We start from the raw sequence: 16,835 nt of genomic DNA, 5'->3' as shown, positions 1-16,835 counted from the left end.
GTTTGAAACAAATAAGGAAGCTGAAGCAGCTCAGAAACCCCCCCTAAACATTTTGGGTGTGCACGATTTAATGTGGCCCCTTCCACTCCCCATTCCATCTTTTTTTAAATTTTCAATAGAAGTACAAGCATCTACTTATCAAGAAAAATGACTTAAAGGAAAAGAAATCCTATATATAATGCAAGGTAAAGAATATATAAAGCTTGTTTTATGGCTGTAGCACACTATAGCAGTGCCCAGTACCCATTTTAAAGAGGAACAATTTATCATTTCGCGTTCAGTCCCTACCCATGCATTAAATAGCGCACTAGTGAGAGGGAGAGTCCAACATGTCACTTCACTATTTATACAGCAAAAAAGAGAGGAAAAAGGATACAAATCCCATATATTGAAAATTCTATATAATAAGCAACTTATATGCTAGCAGATGACAATATCATCAATGATTGCCTCAAAGTTTCACTCTGCAGCCTCTCGCCACTCAATGGGCCGCAAGCCGTAATCGGTCACTGAAGCATTTTGTTATTTGTAATCATTTATTGTCATCATGCTGCAAAGTCATTACTTTAATTGCTTTATTTTAATATATGAAAAAAGTTATTTATTCTTTTAATTTATAAAACTGTGATAATCCACCACTAAAGAAATCTAGAAACCAAAATGAAATTCTAATATATTTCCCACATTGAACTACCCCAAATCTAAAATCCTAATACCCAAACGTTGAAGAAACATATACTTAAGAACATAAGAAATTGCCATGCTGGGTCAGACCAAGGGTCCATCAAGCCCAGCATCCTGTTTCCAACAGAGGCCAAACCAGGCCACAAGAACCTGGCAATTACCCAAACACCTAGAAGATCCCATGCTACTGATGCAATTAATAGCAGTGACTATTCCCTAAGTAAACTTGATTAATAGCAGTTAATGGACTTCTCTTCCAAGAACTTATCCAAACCTTTTTTGAACCCAGCTACACTAACTGCACTAACCACATCCTCTGGCAACAAATTCCAGAGATTTATTGTGCGTTGAGTGAAAAAGAATTTTCTCCGATTAGTCTTAAATGTGCTACTTGCTAACTTCATGGAATGCCCCCTAGTCCTTCTATTATTCGAAAGTGTAAATAACCGAGTCACATCTACTCGTTCAAGACCTCTCATGATCTTAAAGACCTCTATGATATCCCCCCTCAGCCGTCTCTTCTCCAAGCTGAACAGCCCTAACCTCTTCAGCCTTTCCTCATAGGGGAGCTGTTCCATCCCCTTTATCATTTTGGTTGCCCTTCTCTGTACCTTCTCCATTGCAACTATATCTTTTTTGAGATACGGCGACCAGAATTGTACACAGTATTCAAGGTGTGGTCTCACCATGGAGCGATATAGAGGCATTATGACATTTTCCGTTTTATTAACCATTCCCTTCCTAATAATTCCTAACATTTTATTTGCTTTTTTGACTGCTGCAGCACACTGAGCTGACGATTTCAATGTATTATCTACTATGACGCCTAGATCTCTTTCTTGGGTGGTAGCTCCTAATATGGAACCTAACATCGTGTAACTACAGCTAGGGTTATTTTTCCCTATATGCAACACCTTGCACTTGTCCACATTAAATTTCATCTGCCATTTGGATGCCCAATCTTCCAGTCTTGCAAGGTCCTCCTGTAATGTATCACAGTCTGCTTGTGATTTAACTACTCTGAATAATTTTGTATCATCTGCAAATTTGATAACATCACTCATCGTATTCCTTTCCAGATCATTGATATATATATTGAAAAGCACCGGTCCAAGTACAGATCCCTGAGGCACTCCACTGTTTACCCTTTTCCACTGAGAAAATTGACCATTTAGTCCTACTCTCTGTTTCCTGTCTTTTAACCAGTTTGTAATCCACGAAAGGACATCGCCTCCTATCCCATGACTTTTTAGTTTTCTTAGAAGCCTCTCATGAGGGACTTTGTCAAACGCCTTCTGAAAATCCAAATACACTACATCTACCGGTTCACCTTTATGGCCCAAACCTTTATGGCCCAAACCTTTATGGCCCAAACCAGGGCTCATAAAATATGAAACGCAACCATCTAGTTTCATTTAAAGCTGTCCCGACATGTTTCGATTGATACACAATCTTCTTCAGGAGATCTAAACAAGATATAAATATCGAGCAAACGTTCTTCAACCCCGGACAGAATAGCTGTCTCTCTCATCACATTCAAAAAATGGCGCCTCAGCGTGGAGAGGTTTTTGCTTCTTTGTTGTTGATTACTTCACTATTTATAACACTTTAACTCCGTGAGGGGTGGTTTTACACAGACAGCAGGAGGTACGAACAGCAAAGCTGACATCACTGGCGATATTCTGTGAGTGCATTGTACAAAGAAGTCCATTACCTGCTATTAAGTTCACTTAGAGAATAGCCACTGCCATTAGCAATGGTTACATGGAATAGACTTAGTTTTTGGGTACTTGCCAGGTTCTTATGGCCTGGATTGGCCACTGTTGGAAACAGGATGCTGGGCTTGATGGACCCTTGGTCTGACCCAGTATGGCATTTTCTTATCTCCTCTTCTACCTTTCATGGATTCAAACAGCAGAAAATGGTCAGCGATGTCAACTTTGCTGTTCGTACCTCCTACTGTGTATGTTCTAAAAAAGCAATCCGAGGTCCAGTCCAGGGTTGGGACAGATGGCGAGCAGTGAATCCACAAGCACTCTGAGGTCAGGCAAGGTCAGGCAACACTCAAGTCACAAGATGAGCAGGAACAAAGAGGACCTGTTGCTGAGGCGTGAAGAAGAGAACAGCATGACTCCTGAAGTCACTGGGAGGCATCAGGACCATTTTCCCGCCGTGGGCAGAGACACACATGCCTAAGCCTGCTTTTGCCTTCACAGGGGCTTGGCGCAGTGTGGTGAGGCTTCATAGCTGCTGGTCGCGTCTCCGAGGCAGGAGTGCCGCTGGCCAGGCGCAACTATTTGGGTTTGTTTTTTTTCCCATTTAATGTTTATTTTGGTTTGACAAACAAACCAATCCACAATACATTTTTAATGAACCAGATGTTAAAACGCCACCAAAATGAAAAAACAATACAAAAAAGTAATCTTGGCTGCACAACATAATAGCAGCAGTAAAACCCGAGACAGGCACTGAAATGATGTCACATTCGTGTCAGCATCAGGGCAACCAGGGCCATTTTTAAATTTCAGGTCAGCAGGACAGGAGTGAGGGAGGATTTTATTTTTGGACTCCATGGAAGGGGGTGAGTGGGGGCCGGAGAGAAGGCTTCTAGTGGGTGAGAAGAGCCCAGCCAGGTAAACCTGGGCTCCAAGGCTTTCTTGGGGGCTGGGAGGGTTTTTTTTTTTGTCTTATGTTTTATTCAGTTGAGGAAATGAACCAAACAAAACCATCAAACCAGAAAATGACCCCCCCCCCCCCCAGCAATGAAAAGACAAAGTGAAAGACAAGGTTTTATGCTCAGCCTGAGGCACGGTTCCCTGCAATAGTAACACAAACACAAGTCCTGCGCTCACGTTTACCTCCAGCACGGAGGAGATTTGCAGTAAAATCCGTACTTTATTGCATAAACTATTCAACCTTTTATCAGAATGCACACAACTTCCAAAACAACATTTTATGCGATATCTTTACTAATCCCTCTTTTATCTGTGTTTGAAGGCAATAACGTTTGATCCTTCCTGCATAAATGATGATGTGATACTGCAAAACATTCCCTTATGGGAGAAATTCCTCAACAACCAAAGCAATGCCAGGCCATGCAACACATATTGGGGTAGATTTTAAAATCCGCGCGCGCAAGGGGATGAGTTTTAGTAAATTAGGCATGGCCACGCAATCGGGCCTCCCCCAGTTTCCTACCCCTCGCCACCCCTAACCCCTACTTAGCTACCTGAAATCTTTTTATTTTTCTACTTACTGCTTCTCCCAAGAAGAAGTCGTTTCCGCATGGCGGCCGCCTAATGGCTGCTGTCCCAGCTGGCCCCCTCCCCGCCCCCACCCCTTTTCCAGGGCACGGGTGCGTGTATCGGGACTTACACGCGTGGCCGGCCTTTGAAAACGCGCCTGCTCCCGGAGCAGGGTGAGATGATAGCGGGGGTACCCGCTAGAGACCAGCCTGCCAGGTTGCCCCAAGTGAAATGCAGATGGATCCCCTGTCGGAATAAACAGCTGGGAAAGCTGTGGAAACCTCGGTGAAGGCTGCGACCTCGCTTGGGGTAATAGTGGAGCGACACACAGGAAGGGGAAGGAGAGACAGAAAGCAGGAACTCCTACAAAGCCCAGTAACTTCTGAATGTTGCACTGTTTGAATTCTCCCATCAGCAGTGACAGAGAGAGCTGACCTAGTGCAGTACAGTTTGAATTGTTTCTTGAGGGCTTGCTGGATAGAGAGCCCTATAGCACATTTTGGAACTAAGGTTTTTGTTTTTTTTAAATGATTCTCTGTGATGTAACTTCCAAGCTAGTGCACAGGCAGATATGCGGCCATTTTATAACGTATGCACGTATATGCGTGCATGTTACAAAATAGTCCGACCATACGCTTATGCAGATAAATCCCGCTTCTACCGGGTAAGTCGGGGAATCTTAAAAAGGGTGTGCACCCACCCCACTGCCAGTTTGCCCACTTATCAGCTAGGTCCTCCAAAGCCCCCCTGGTTTATTACCCTTCAATCCACTCGGTTAACCCAGACCCTTAAATCATTCCAGTTACGGCTAGTTTTATTTATTTATTTATTTAACATATCTCCTCCACACAAAAGTATACTTATGCACCACTGGACCTGGGCGTGCACCCAAAGCACGTACTTACACGCTTAGACACGCCCTAAAACACCCAAGCCCTGCCCCTTTTTGAAAAGTTTTGAGCTATGTGCACAGCGGGACATATGCGCATATCTGGGCATCTTTTAAAATGTGGTTGGTGCATGCCAGCCTGATTTGTACATGCATCCTCAGCAGATGAGTGCACCGGGCTTTTAAAAATTCACCTTTGTATATTTAGTCCTCTGCTATTAGTGCTTTGCATAATGGAGGATTCTCATATCCGGGACTTTGATACTGCAGAGGAGAACAACCATCGGAAGAACAGGCTGTGTTTGCTGCACTTCGATTCCTTCTGGGGACTATGCTACAGTATGTATTAAGAAATGAAATCACAGAAGTAAAATCACGGTTCCATTGACATTTCTGATCCCAGATAAAAGAAGATGAAAGTGCATGCAGTGGTTACTTACAGCCTTCATATATGTCTGTGGGTATATGAACTGCTGCATGTTGGTAAGATGTCTGCCGTCGAAACACAGCGTCCATTTCAAAGACAGGTTTGATCTTCTGCCTGTCAGAGCTGCTTTCATTCTTCTCAGGCTATAAGGAAAAACATTTAGGAAGCTAAATATTGCAAACCATATAAGATACATACGAGATTTTGTTGTAATCCAATGTGATTGGATCTTTTGACCTTGGAAAGTGGAATAGAAATTCTTAAACTAAGACATGGTTTGGTTTTCCCTTTCTTTTTCATGCTGCACATCATTTAATTACTTTTGTAATGTAAATACAGGACTTCTAAATTACTTGTGATATCAGCTGTGAAAAATATGGACCTCAAGGGAATGAATAACGACCGATGGAGGATTGTATTTTCTATTTGATTGGAAAAGGAAGCCTGCGGTTTTGTTAGAGTTGAGCCCTCCAATCACATTCTCTCTGTGAAGAAAGGTACCCTCTATACACAAGAATTGAAAGGCACTCTCAAAAAATCCCTTAACAGAAAGCTTCGTTGGCTGGCAGTGGGGAGCTTGATATTCAGTGCCATATAGCCAGGGGCGGATTGGCCTATCGGGGGATCAGGCATCCCCCGGTGGGCCGATCGCTCCAGTCACGTGGTCTGCCGTGTGCGGCCGTGACAGAGCCACGCTCGGCAGACCACGTGACGTGGCCTGGGCCCACACTGTGAGTCCGCTGCTGCATATAGCCAGATAAGTTCTGACTTACCCAGCTAAGTGGTAGGCTCTGAATATCTGGCTCCCTTCATTGGACACCACTTAGCTGGATACCTACCTACCCAGCTAAGTTGATTTATTTCTACAATGAATAGCCCAGCAATAACCCAGACCTCAACGGGCTACAATAAACATACTCAGTATTAAAAGCAACATAACAAAATACATTTTCAAAATCAAATCTTTATCAGGTTCCAAAACAAAATCCACCAGTAGGGTTGTACGTGATTTAATATCCAGTTTAGAGATCTCCAATAAAGCTGTTAAATCTACCCCATCTGTCAAATTCCCCCAAATCAAATCACCACTACCCTGTGCATCTTCCTTTTCTGGGAGACAGAATGTCCTGGAAACAGGAAGTAATTCCTCTGGAATTTTCATTTTATCCTGGAAAAATGGTCTGAAAAGGTCACGAAGACATATCAAACCTAGTTTGGGAAATTTAGAAATCTTAAGTTTCATCTTTTTGAATAATTTTCTAAATATTCCATGGGACGGTTAGAGCACTTTTTATCTTTAACTAAAGAGTTTTGACATTGCCGGATTCCCTCACATTGAGAATCCAACAAATTCACTTTCTCATCTAAAACCTTTAACTTGTCATCGCACATTTTAAGTTGATTTTCAAACCCTTCATACTTAAGTAACATAGAATCCATTTTGGAAATGTATTTTTGAGCTAACATTTCTGTTTTTCATGGGACTCGAATATCTGCTTTTCCTGATGCTGCCAGATCCCCTCGTTCCTTACCTTGTGACAGATGTTGCTATCTCTGGGTGCGACATTTGCTTTACATTTTCCTTGTAAATGTCATAGTAAGAGGGGGACAACAAAGTATTTTATGAGCTGGGTCCAGCTGTGCATCGAGTACCAAGTCCCATCATGATGTAATAACCGATAAGTACATTTTGGGATTGTATTTTTTCTTTCCTTTTCTCTTTTTTTTTTTAGCTCTCCCCCTCTAATATGTTTCTATGGAGTTTCTTATATTTTCTTTGTAAGAATACTTTTTATTTTGATGTCAGATACCTTTGACTTGTAATGTTGAAATATGAATAAATAAAAATTAAAAAAAAAGATTACAATACAATTGACTCAATTGTGACCAGGATGAGGGTGTAATGGGGAGGAGCTACCTATCTTCCTAACTTCGCTGGATAAGTGGCGATATTCACACTTATCCAGATAAGTTAGCTAGATAAGTTAATGTTAGCCAGATATAATTATGTGGCCAACTTTAAAGTTATCCAGGTATATTTTGCTATTGTTATTATTATTTTGCTATTGTTATTATTATAATACTGCTGCTCGTTTAATAACAGGAGTACCTATGAGATATCACATCACCCCCGTATTGTATGGGTTACATTGGCTACCCATTAAGTTTAGGGTGAAATACAAAATTTTGTCATTAATACATACTCTAATTCATGATCCGGATTCTACCTGGCTCTGCACTTCATTGCGGTTATATAAGCCTATTAGAAATCTTAGGTCTACCTCTAAATATCTTCTTGATGTGCCTACTGTCAGACTGGCTAAACTAAATATAACTAGGGAGAGGGCATTTTCTGTGGCGGGTCCCATTCTTTGGAACTCAATTCCAAATACATTGAGAGCTATTACGGATCACAAGGAATTTAAAAAGGTTTTGAAAACCTACTTATTCACGATAGCTTATGCCGGAATTGAGGAAACAAATAACCTTCCTCAAAGTTCCTCATAATGTCAGTATCAGGTTATGATATGCACTTGGAGCCTAACAGCTTGCTTATCTCTAACCACATAATAAATTATGGCTTCTGGTTTCTTAACTTTTTTATATTTCCTGCTTTTTTCTTGTTTTTTATAATAATTTTTAGTTAGGTTTTGTAAATGAGTTAGGGATTATATTTACACGATGTATTTTTTTTCAAATCTTTTACTATATTTTATTTAATTTCTGTTTATTTTATTAATTTTTTATTATTATTTTTGCCTTGTTATAAATTGAACTTGTAAACCGTTTTGGTTGGATACTCTCCGTGAAAATCGGTATATAAAAGTTTTTAAATAAATAAAATAAATAAATTGTTATCATACCCCTGTTCTATGTAAACCGATATGATTTTTCATGAATGTCAGTATAAAAAAAGCATTAAATAATAATAATAATAATATTCAGCAGTGTAACCATAATGCTAAATATCTCAGCTAAGTTGACTAGATAAGTCAAACTGGCTTATTTATTTATTTAACATATTTTCTATACCGACATTAAAATACACATCATATCGGTTTACATTGTAATGAAAGGTTGAAATTACATGGAACAAGGGGGGGGGAGAACTGGGAGAGGATATGCGTAAGAGAATAGGGGCTCAAGGAGCCAGAAAAGCCAAGCAAGGGGAAGGGGAAAAGGGAGATGAACATATTTACAAAATTACAACATTGCTCGTAGTCATGAGGGAGAACATAATTACAATGGGGGGGGGCAAGGGGTGGGTGGGGGGGTCGGCTAGTGTAGCTAATTGGCTATCTTTTGAACATGGACGTCTCTTATCAAAGGCATTAACTTGAGTGTACTTTGGGGGGGGGGGGAGGTAAAATATCTACTGGGATACTCAAACCAGTGTCCTAGCATTACAGGAAAAGAAAGAAGGAATTTTGTAGTTGATTGTCATACTCCATTTGAGCACTATTGACCTGGCTATAAACAAATACTGTAGGAGGGGGAAGTTCAACCATTTGGGGGAGTGACTTAGGCACCTTGCCAGGATCATAGCAGAGGCAAAACCTATTGATGGTTAGGAAAGGAAATGGCTACCATATCACCAAGTTAAATACCTCACTCAAAACCTGATATAAAGAAGGAGGTTGCAGATAAGTTAGGGGCTGGGATGATATATATGAAACAATAAAAGGCTGTAGCTTGTAATGATAGTCTCCATCTGTCTGTGAGAGGGAAAAAGGATCCTAGGTGAGAGATTCAGATCATATGTTCACAGGTGTTTCAGCTAGAGAAGAGGGAGGACAGTGTAGTTTAGTTAATTGGCTTCCCATGCTGCTTTTCCACAAAAAATCAAAGCGGTTTACAACAGAGAAAAATCATACAATGCATATTAAACATACATGATATGATATGATAGCAGTAGATCCCTGGAAGCGGGAGTGGTGCTGAGTGAATGGAGAAGAGCGGTGGTGGTCCCGTTTCAAAAGAGCGGGAGCAGAGGGGACTGGTTAGCCTCACATCAGTGGTGGGAAAATTAATGGAGACTCTGCTGAAAGAAAGGATAGTAAGCTACCTATAATCTGGTGGGTGCTTAATCCGAGACCACGGATTCACCGGGGAAGGTCCTATAAGACAAATCTGATTGATTTCTTTGTTTGGGTGACTAGAGAACTGGATCAGGGAAGAGCGCTCAATGTGATTTACTTGGATTTTAGTAAAGCCATTGATACGGTCCCACATAGAAGACTCGTGAACAAAATGAGAAGCTTGGAGTGAGCGCCAAGGTGGTGGTGTGGTTACCAACTGGTTGACGGACAGAAGACAGTGGGTGTTGGTAAATGGAACCTGCTCTGAAGAGAGAACGGTGTTAAGTGGAGTGCTGCAGAGATTGGTGTTGGGACTGGTTCTGTTCAACATCTTTGTGAGTGACTTTGCTGATAGAAGTTAAAGTTTGTCTATTTATGGATGATACTAAGATCTGCAATAGAGTGGACCCGCCGGAAGGAGTGGCGAGACAGATGTAAACATTAAACTATTGTAAAGCTTGTTGCTATGTTACGTTACAATGTGAACCGGGGTGATGTTTTTAACGTGCCCCGGTATATAAGAAATCTTTAAATAAATAAATAAATAAATAAATAAATAAATAAATAAATTTAAGAAAGCTTGAAGAGTGGTCGAAGTTATGGCAACTGGGATTTAATGCCAAGAAGTGTAGAGTCCTGCATCTGGGCTGTGGTAATCCAAAAGAACTGTATGTGATAGGGGGTGAAACGCTGCTGTGTACAGAACAGGAGAGAGACCTTGGGGTGATAGTGTCTAGCAATCTAAAGATAGCAAAGCAATGTGACAAGGCAATGGCTAAAGCCAGACGTATGCTGGGCTGCATAGAGAGATGAATGTCTAATAAGAAAAAGGAGGTGATAATTCCCTTGTACAGGTCCTTGGTCTCACATGGAGTATTCTGTTCAGTTCTGGAGACCATATCTCAAAAGAGACAGAGACGAGATGGAGGCAGCCCAGAGAAGCGTGACCAAAATGGTGGGGTGTGTCCATCAATTGAATTATGAGGAGAGGTTGAAGGACCTAAATATGTACACCCTGGAGGAGAGGAAGAGCAGAGGAGATATGATACTTTCAGATACTTGAAAGGTTTTAATGATGTACGATCAATAACAAACCTTTTCCGCTGCAAAGAAACCAATAGAACTAGGGGTCATGAAATGAAACTCTGCGGAGGGCGACTCAGAATCAATGTCAGGAAATATTCCTTCATGGAGAGGGTGGTGGACATCTGGAATGCCGTTCTGGAGGAGGTGGTGAAGATAAAAACAGTGCAAGATTTTAAAAGGGCATGGGATAAACACTGTGGATCCCTAAAGGCAAGGGGGAGGGGATTGAAGTAAGAGGCATGGGGTAACTTGCTACGGAGGCAGATGCTACCCTTGACAGATGAGCATTCATACTGTTGATGCAACGCCATCGTTACTTGCTGCTTCAACGGCAGGGGAAATGAGGAAAAGAGGAATTTGATTCAATGTCATTGAACTATACAATCTGGGAAAACAAATAAGCATGGGGGTAACTTGCATGATACAGCGGTTACTACCCTTAACCAAAAAGCCTGATACTACACTTCTGAGGCAACTCCAACACTGCTCTCTGCTTCAACAGCAGGGGGAAAAGAAGAAAAGAGGAATTGGATTCAGACAACAACCAACAAGGACATTGAACTGTACGGTCTGGGAATAAATATAAGCATGGGGGTAACTTGCTTGGTGCGACGGTTACTAATCTTAACCATAAAGCCTGATACTACACTTCTGAGGCAACTCCAACATTGCTCTCTGCTTCAACAGCAGGGGGAAAAGAAGAAAAGAGGAATTGGATTCAGACAACAACCAACAAGGACATTGAACTGTACGGTCTGGGAATAAATATAAGCATGGGGGTAACTTGCTTGGTGCGACGGTTACTAATCTTAACCATAAAGCCTGATACTACACTTCTGAGGCAACTCTAACACTGCTCTCTGCTTCAACAGCAGGGGCTGAAAGGAAATTGGACTCAAACAGAAAGAAACAAGAGCCCTGACCTTGACGGTCGGAGTAACTGATAAGTATGGGACCTTGCTGGGAAGAATGGATGGGCCATGAGGTCCTTTTCTGTCACCTCTTCTATGTTTATAAAATAATCCTGTATAACAATTAAAACTATAGTATAGAATTCTTAAAATGAAATTTAAAAAAAATGTATTAAAAATAAACACAACCAGACACCAATTCACTACTGATAACACAACAATTAGCACACAATAAGAATAAGGCATTTAATTTGCTACTGTAATCAGTCTGAAGACTGGGCAATAGAATACAAATGGGGGGCAGCTCACTAGGCTATTCTGGAACAGGGTAGAGGCGTGGAGGGAGCAGATGTGAGACTATTCAGAGGGCAGCCAAGGTGAGAAGAAACAGCCGGGAGGCCTTCAGCACAAAGTCAGGTTTTCAGGATGCAGTCATTTGATCTCACTTTAGAAAAGACGTCTGTCTGCTTGGTCAAGATCAGGGAACGCTTGTATGAAAATGAGTTAACGCTTAATGTTAAGAACATGCAAAGAAAGATGCTCTGGCAGATGTTCTGTTTGACGGACGCTCCATTCCAATTCAACTTAAAGCCGCGACTTGGGGGGTCCTTCCTCTCCGTCACTTCAATCCTACTAGAAGCTCCGTTTCTGGCGTTCCTTGATGCCCTTTGTTTGCTCTTCTGATTTTTCACTGTCCGGCAATCACTTGACTGTGCTAATGTTTCATTTCTGGGTTTACCAAGCCTTTACCTACAGGCGTTACAATTAATTAAATATCCCGATGCTCCGGGTCCGGGTCCTGGGTGCATGAGCACATTTCAGCGGTTCTGATGGATCTTCATGAGCAGTAGGGAGAAACCATGATCCGGCTTCTCTCAGAGATTCCACCTCTAACACAAGACCCTAGTGTAGCTGGCCCTGCTCTCCTCAGAAGTCCTCCTGAGGAAATGAAAGCTGAGAGCCATTTGCTCTGATTTACAAATACACTTAGTTCCTATTTTCTTCCCTGTTTGAGCACTCTTCAGACTTCCTGGTTTGGGTTTCTGTGCCCCCTCAGACTGTAGGCAGCTATCTAAGCTTACATGTGTCTGCTAGGTAATGTTTTAAATTTCTCTTTCCTTTCTTGTCGTAATTTGTTTTTATATTCTGCTTTGATTTTCTTATGATTGCAAGCTGTTATACACAGAAATTTGTGGATCAGTGGTCTAGAAATTGTTTAAATAAATAAATGGATGATTAGTAGCCATTTTTTATTTTATTTATAATAGTATCATTATGCCATATAATGTCTGTTTTTATTTTTAAGCATGTTTGTTATTGGGGAACCTATTAATAGGCTGGGGAAGCAGTAAATCAGAAACATTATATAAAAATAAATTTTAACTGATGGGTGACTTTTTCCAAATTATCCCCATAAAGGGCTACCTGAGATCATCGGATCTATTCAACCTGAAGCCCGCTCAGCTTTTCTAAACAAGGATACTAACTGCCACCTGCATGGAGCAGCAATTACTACCCTCAACAGAAACATGGGGGTAACCTGCACGGAGCGGCAGTTACTGCCCTTAACAGAACCATGGGGGTAACCTGCATGGAAGGGCAGTTACTACCCTTAACAGAAACATGGGGGTAACCTGCATGGAAGGGCAGTTACTACCCTTAACAGAAACATGGGGGTAACCTGCATGGAGCGGCAGTTACTGCCCTTAACAGAAACATGGGGGTAACCTGCATGGAAGGGCAGTTACTACCCTTAACAGACACATGGGGATCACCTGCACGGAGTGGCAGTTACTACCCTTAACAGAAACATGGGGGTAACCTGCACGGAGCGGCAGTTACTGCCCTTAACAGAAACATGGGGTAACCTGCATGGAACGGCAGTTACTACCCTTAACAGAAACATGGGGGTAACCTGAACAGAGTGGCAGTTACTACCCTTAACAGAAACATGGGGGTAACCTGCACAGAGTGGCAGTTACTACCCTTAACAGAAACATGGGGTAACCTGCACGGAGCGGCAGTTTCTACCCTTAACAGAAACATGGGGGTAACCTGCACAGAGCGGCAGTTACTACCCTTAACAGAAACATGGGGGTAACCTGCACAGAGTGGCAGTTACCACCCTTAACAGAAACATGGGGGTAACCTGCACGGAGCGGCAGTTACTGCCCTTAACAGAAACATGGGGGTAACCTGCACAGAGCGGCAGTTACTACCCTTAACAGAAACATGGGGGTAACCTGCACAGAGCGGCAGTTACTGCCCTTAACAGAAACATGGGGGTAACCTGCATGGAGCGGCAGTTACTACCCTTAACAGAAACATGGGGGTAACCTGCACGGAGCAGCAGTTACTGCCCTTAACAGAAACATGGGGGTAACCTGCACGGAGCGGCAGTTACTGCCCTTAACAGAAACATGGGGTAACCTGCACGGAGCGGCAGTTACTACCCTTAACAGAAACATGGGGGTAACCTGCACAGAGCGGCAGTTACTGCCCTTAACAGAAACATGGGGGTAACCTGCATGGAGCGGCAGTTACTACCCTTAACAGAAACATGGGGGTAACCTGCACGGAGCAGCAGTTACTGCCCTTAACAGAAACATGGGGGTAACCTGCACAGAGCGGCAGTTACTGCCCTTAACAGAAACATGGGGGTAACCTGCATGGAGCGGCAGTTACTACCCTTAACAGAAACATGGGGGTAACCTGCACGGAGCAGCAGTTACTGCCCTTAACAGAAACATGGGGGTAACCTGCACGGAGCGGCAGTTACTACCATAAGAAGCTTGCTGGGTAGATTACATGGAATATGTTACTATGTTCTTTTTGGCAGGCTCACAGCACTATTTTGTGATACAGGTACCTCAAAAACCAAGTCTGAAAATGTTCAACTCTTGCTATGGTCTTACAATTTAAGGATCGGAGGTCATGTTTTTTGTTTTGTTTTTTTTTTTAATCCTGCAGCTGGAGAAATGCAATGAGATGCAACTCACTTGTACTGGAGGAATTGCTTTGAAATTGACAAGATTAATTCATTGCTTTTCGTAGTTCTAACCCAATTCAGTGAGCTCTGCTAATGCCCCTTTGCTGGGCAAGAGACAAGAGGAAAAATTAAATTTATAATAACTGAGCAATGGAAGGTCACTTGAATTGAAAGCAGATTGAAAAGCCTATTTAGTGCCCAAGAGAAACAGAAAATAAAGTTGTTGGTAATTTGACAGTGGATTGCAGAGCCGAGGAATATATCAGATTTCCACAACAATAAAAGGGCTCATTGAGCTTGGAAAGGGAGCCAGATAGGAGGCGCTCAGGGACCTGTACAACTCAAATCCACCTGCTGTAATTATCCACTGCGAGGGAGCTTTAAGCTGCCTCTGCCAGGGGCGACGCTGGGCTGCGTTTCAGCCCTCAGGAACGGAGGGAAAGGGAAGAGAAAGGAAACAGTAAAGAAGTTTATTGCCTAGGAAGGCCTCCCTGAAACCTAACCCCCATCTTTCACTGTCTTTAAAAATGAAATGAAAAAACCCTCCAAATTCATTTCAGAAAATCACCAACCAAAAGCCCCCTAAAGAGTAAAATGACCCCTTTCCTGGTGTCTGGGAAGAAGGAAGGGGCTTTCACGATGATGACGGCTTGTGGCCTGCAGACCCCAGGAGGAGAGGAAGAGGCCTTGGGGGTGGCAACTGGAGATGGGGGGGGGGGGGCAGTTTTGTTTTGTGTTTTCTTTTGGGATTAAAAAATATATAATTTAAATGAAAAAACAAAATACACATTAAACATTAAAAAAACAAGTGAAATGCAACAAAACAAAACTTTTTCTTCACACCCCAAGTGTATTCCTTTGGCTGCCAGGCCCATTCCCTCCTCCCTCCAGCACTTCCCCAAGCTCTGCTGGTCCCACTGGGCCAGGATATTGCAAGTACCCGGTGCAAGGCCCAACACGGACAGCTCCGATAATCCACTTTATATTGCAAGCCAGGTTTCTATCCTCACCACGTTCTGAGCGAGACAAGCTGCAGTCACATTCCTTATTATGAGAGGACGGTGTGCAAAGGAGAGGTCAGATCATCAACAGCAAGGAGGCAACACCTATGCTGCTTTCCCACGCTGCACCTGGAGGTTCTGTCTAAGGGTCTTTCCTTCTGCAGTGGCACCCGGAAAGCTGCATCTCAAACACTGGTTCCGCTTCCGATGCATTCATCTCCATTTCTGGCTAATGCAATTTTCTTAAAAACTTGCTATCCTAAAATCTGCACAACCAAAACTCACCAAATGCACTGATCACTGGCAGGTTACACTTTTCAGTGGCCCTTAAATGTGGTCCATTATTCCATTTTTAGTACATAAAGCAGCTGTTGTCAGAAAAGTTCCAGGAACCTTACATCCTGAAAAAAAATCCATTGCAACTGAATACAATTAAAACCTAACATGAACCAATTTCTCTTCTGAGCCAGGAGCTGAAATGCAATCAATAGCAGCAGAAAGAGCTCCCAGTGGAGAGAGGGGCAGAAGGATCCCCTCTCCACCTATTCAGGACCTGCCTTTCCCTGCTACCTACCACTGACAGCCTTGAAAGAATCTCTGGCTCCATCTGTTTCTCCTTTCACTTCGAGTCATTAGTGCAGCTTCAAGAAATATTTTTAGTTTATCAGCGAGCTTCATAATCTCCACATGCACACAATCCCTCTCCTAGCAGGGGTGGTCCCCGGCACCAGCCCAGTAAAGTTCTTCCTTATATTTACGGCTTCTATTCTTAGGTGTTTATAAAGTACAAATGTGTTTGTTTTCCAGCTAATTAATGGATTCTTGAGAGCACAAAAAGAATCCGTGATTAACGGTGTTGTCATGGTGCAGGCACCGTTGCTGGGTACCTTGTAATGGATGAATAAAATAAATACAAACATTTGTGCAGCTGTAGAGAAGCCCCAAAACAGAGGGGTGAGCCAAGGCAGGCAAGGGGATTACACCGGGAAAGTGGTGCCTTTCAGGTCTTTATTGTGAGAACAGCCACTGAGCGGCTCAGCTCATTATCGCATAAACATAATTTTAAGATAGCCGGGTATATGCAGCAACGAAACAGCTAATTAACCAGAGATGTCTATGAAGTAATTAGCTGATCGCTCTCCTGCCTGACCATGGCACTGCACTCTGCTCCCTCTACAGCCTGACCATGGCACTGCACTCTGCTCCCTCTACAGCCTGACCATGGCACTGCTCCCTCTACTGCATGACCATGGCACTGCACTCTGCTCCCTCTACTGCATGCCCATAGCACTGCTCCCTCTACTGCATGACCATGGCACTGCACTCTGCTCCCTCTACTGCATGACCATAGCACTGCTCCCTCTACTGCATGACCATGGCACTGCACTCTGATCCCTCTACAACCTGACCATGGCACTCCACTCTGCTCCCTCTACTGCATGACCATAGCACTGCTCCCTCTACTGCATGACCATGGCACTGCACTCTGCTCCCTCTACAGCCTGACCATGGCACTGCACTCTG

At 42.8% G+C, this 16,835-nt stretch overlaps 1 protein-coding gene across 1 annotated transcript in view; it reads right to left on the bottom strand.

The window, feature by feature from the left end:
* LOC115082240 (voltage-dependent calcium channel subunit alpha-2/delta-1-like) overlaps positions 1 to 16,028 on the bottom strand; it is a gene marked incomplete at its 3' end in the record, with an annotated part of 99,627 nt that extends 83,599 nt beyond the window's left edge. Inside the window, exons 1-2 of the mRNA XM_029586489.1 lie at positions 15,886 to 16,028; positions 5,259 to 5,388 (exon numbers count right to left, since the gene is read on the bottom strand). Coding sequence (XP_029442349.1) covers positions 5,259 to 5,388; positions 15,886 to 15,918 — 163 coding nt within the window. The remainder of the gene's footprint in view (positions 1 to 5,258; positions 5,389 to 15,885) is intronic.
* Between the last annotated feature and the right edge of the window lie 807 nt (positions 16,029 to 16,835).

Source organism: Rhinatrema bivittatum, unplaced genomic scaffold (assembly GCF_901001135.1).
Source record: "Rhinatrema bivittatum unplaced genomic scaffold, aRhiBiv1.1, whole genome shotgun sequence".
NCBI lineage: Eukaryota > Metazoa > Chordata > Amphibia > Gymnophiona > Rhinatrematidae > Rhinatrema > Rhinatrema bivittatum.
This window is presented reverse-complemented; position numbering and strand designations above follow the sequence as displayed.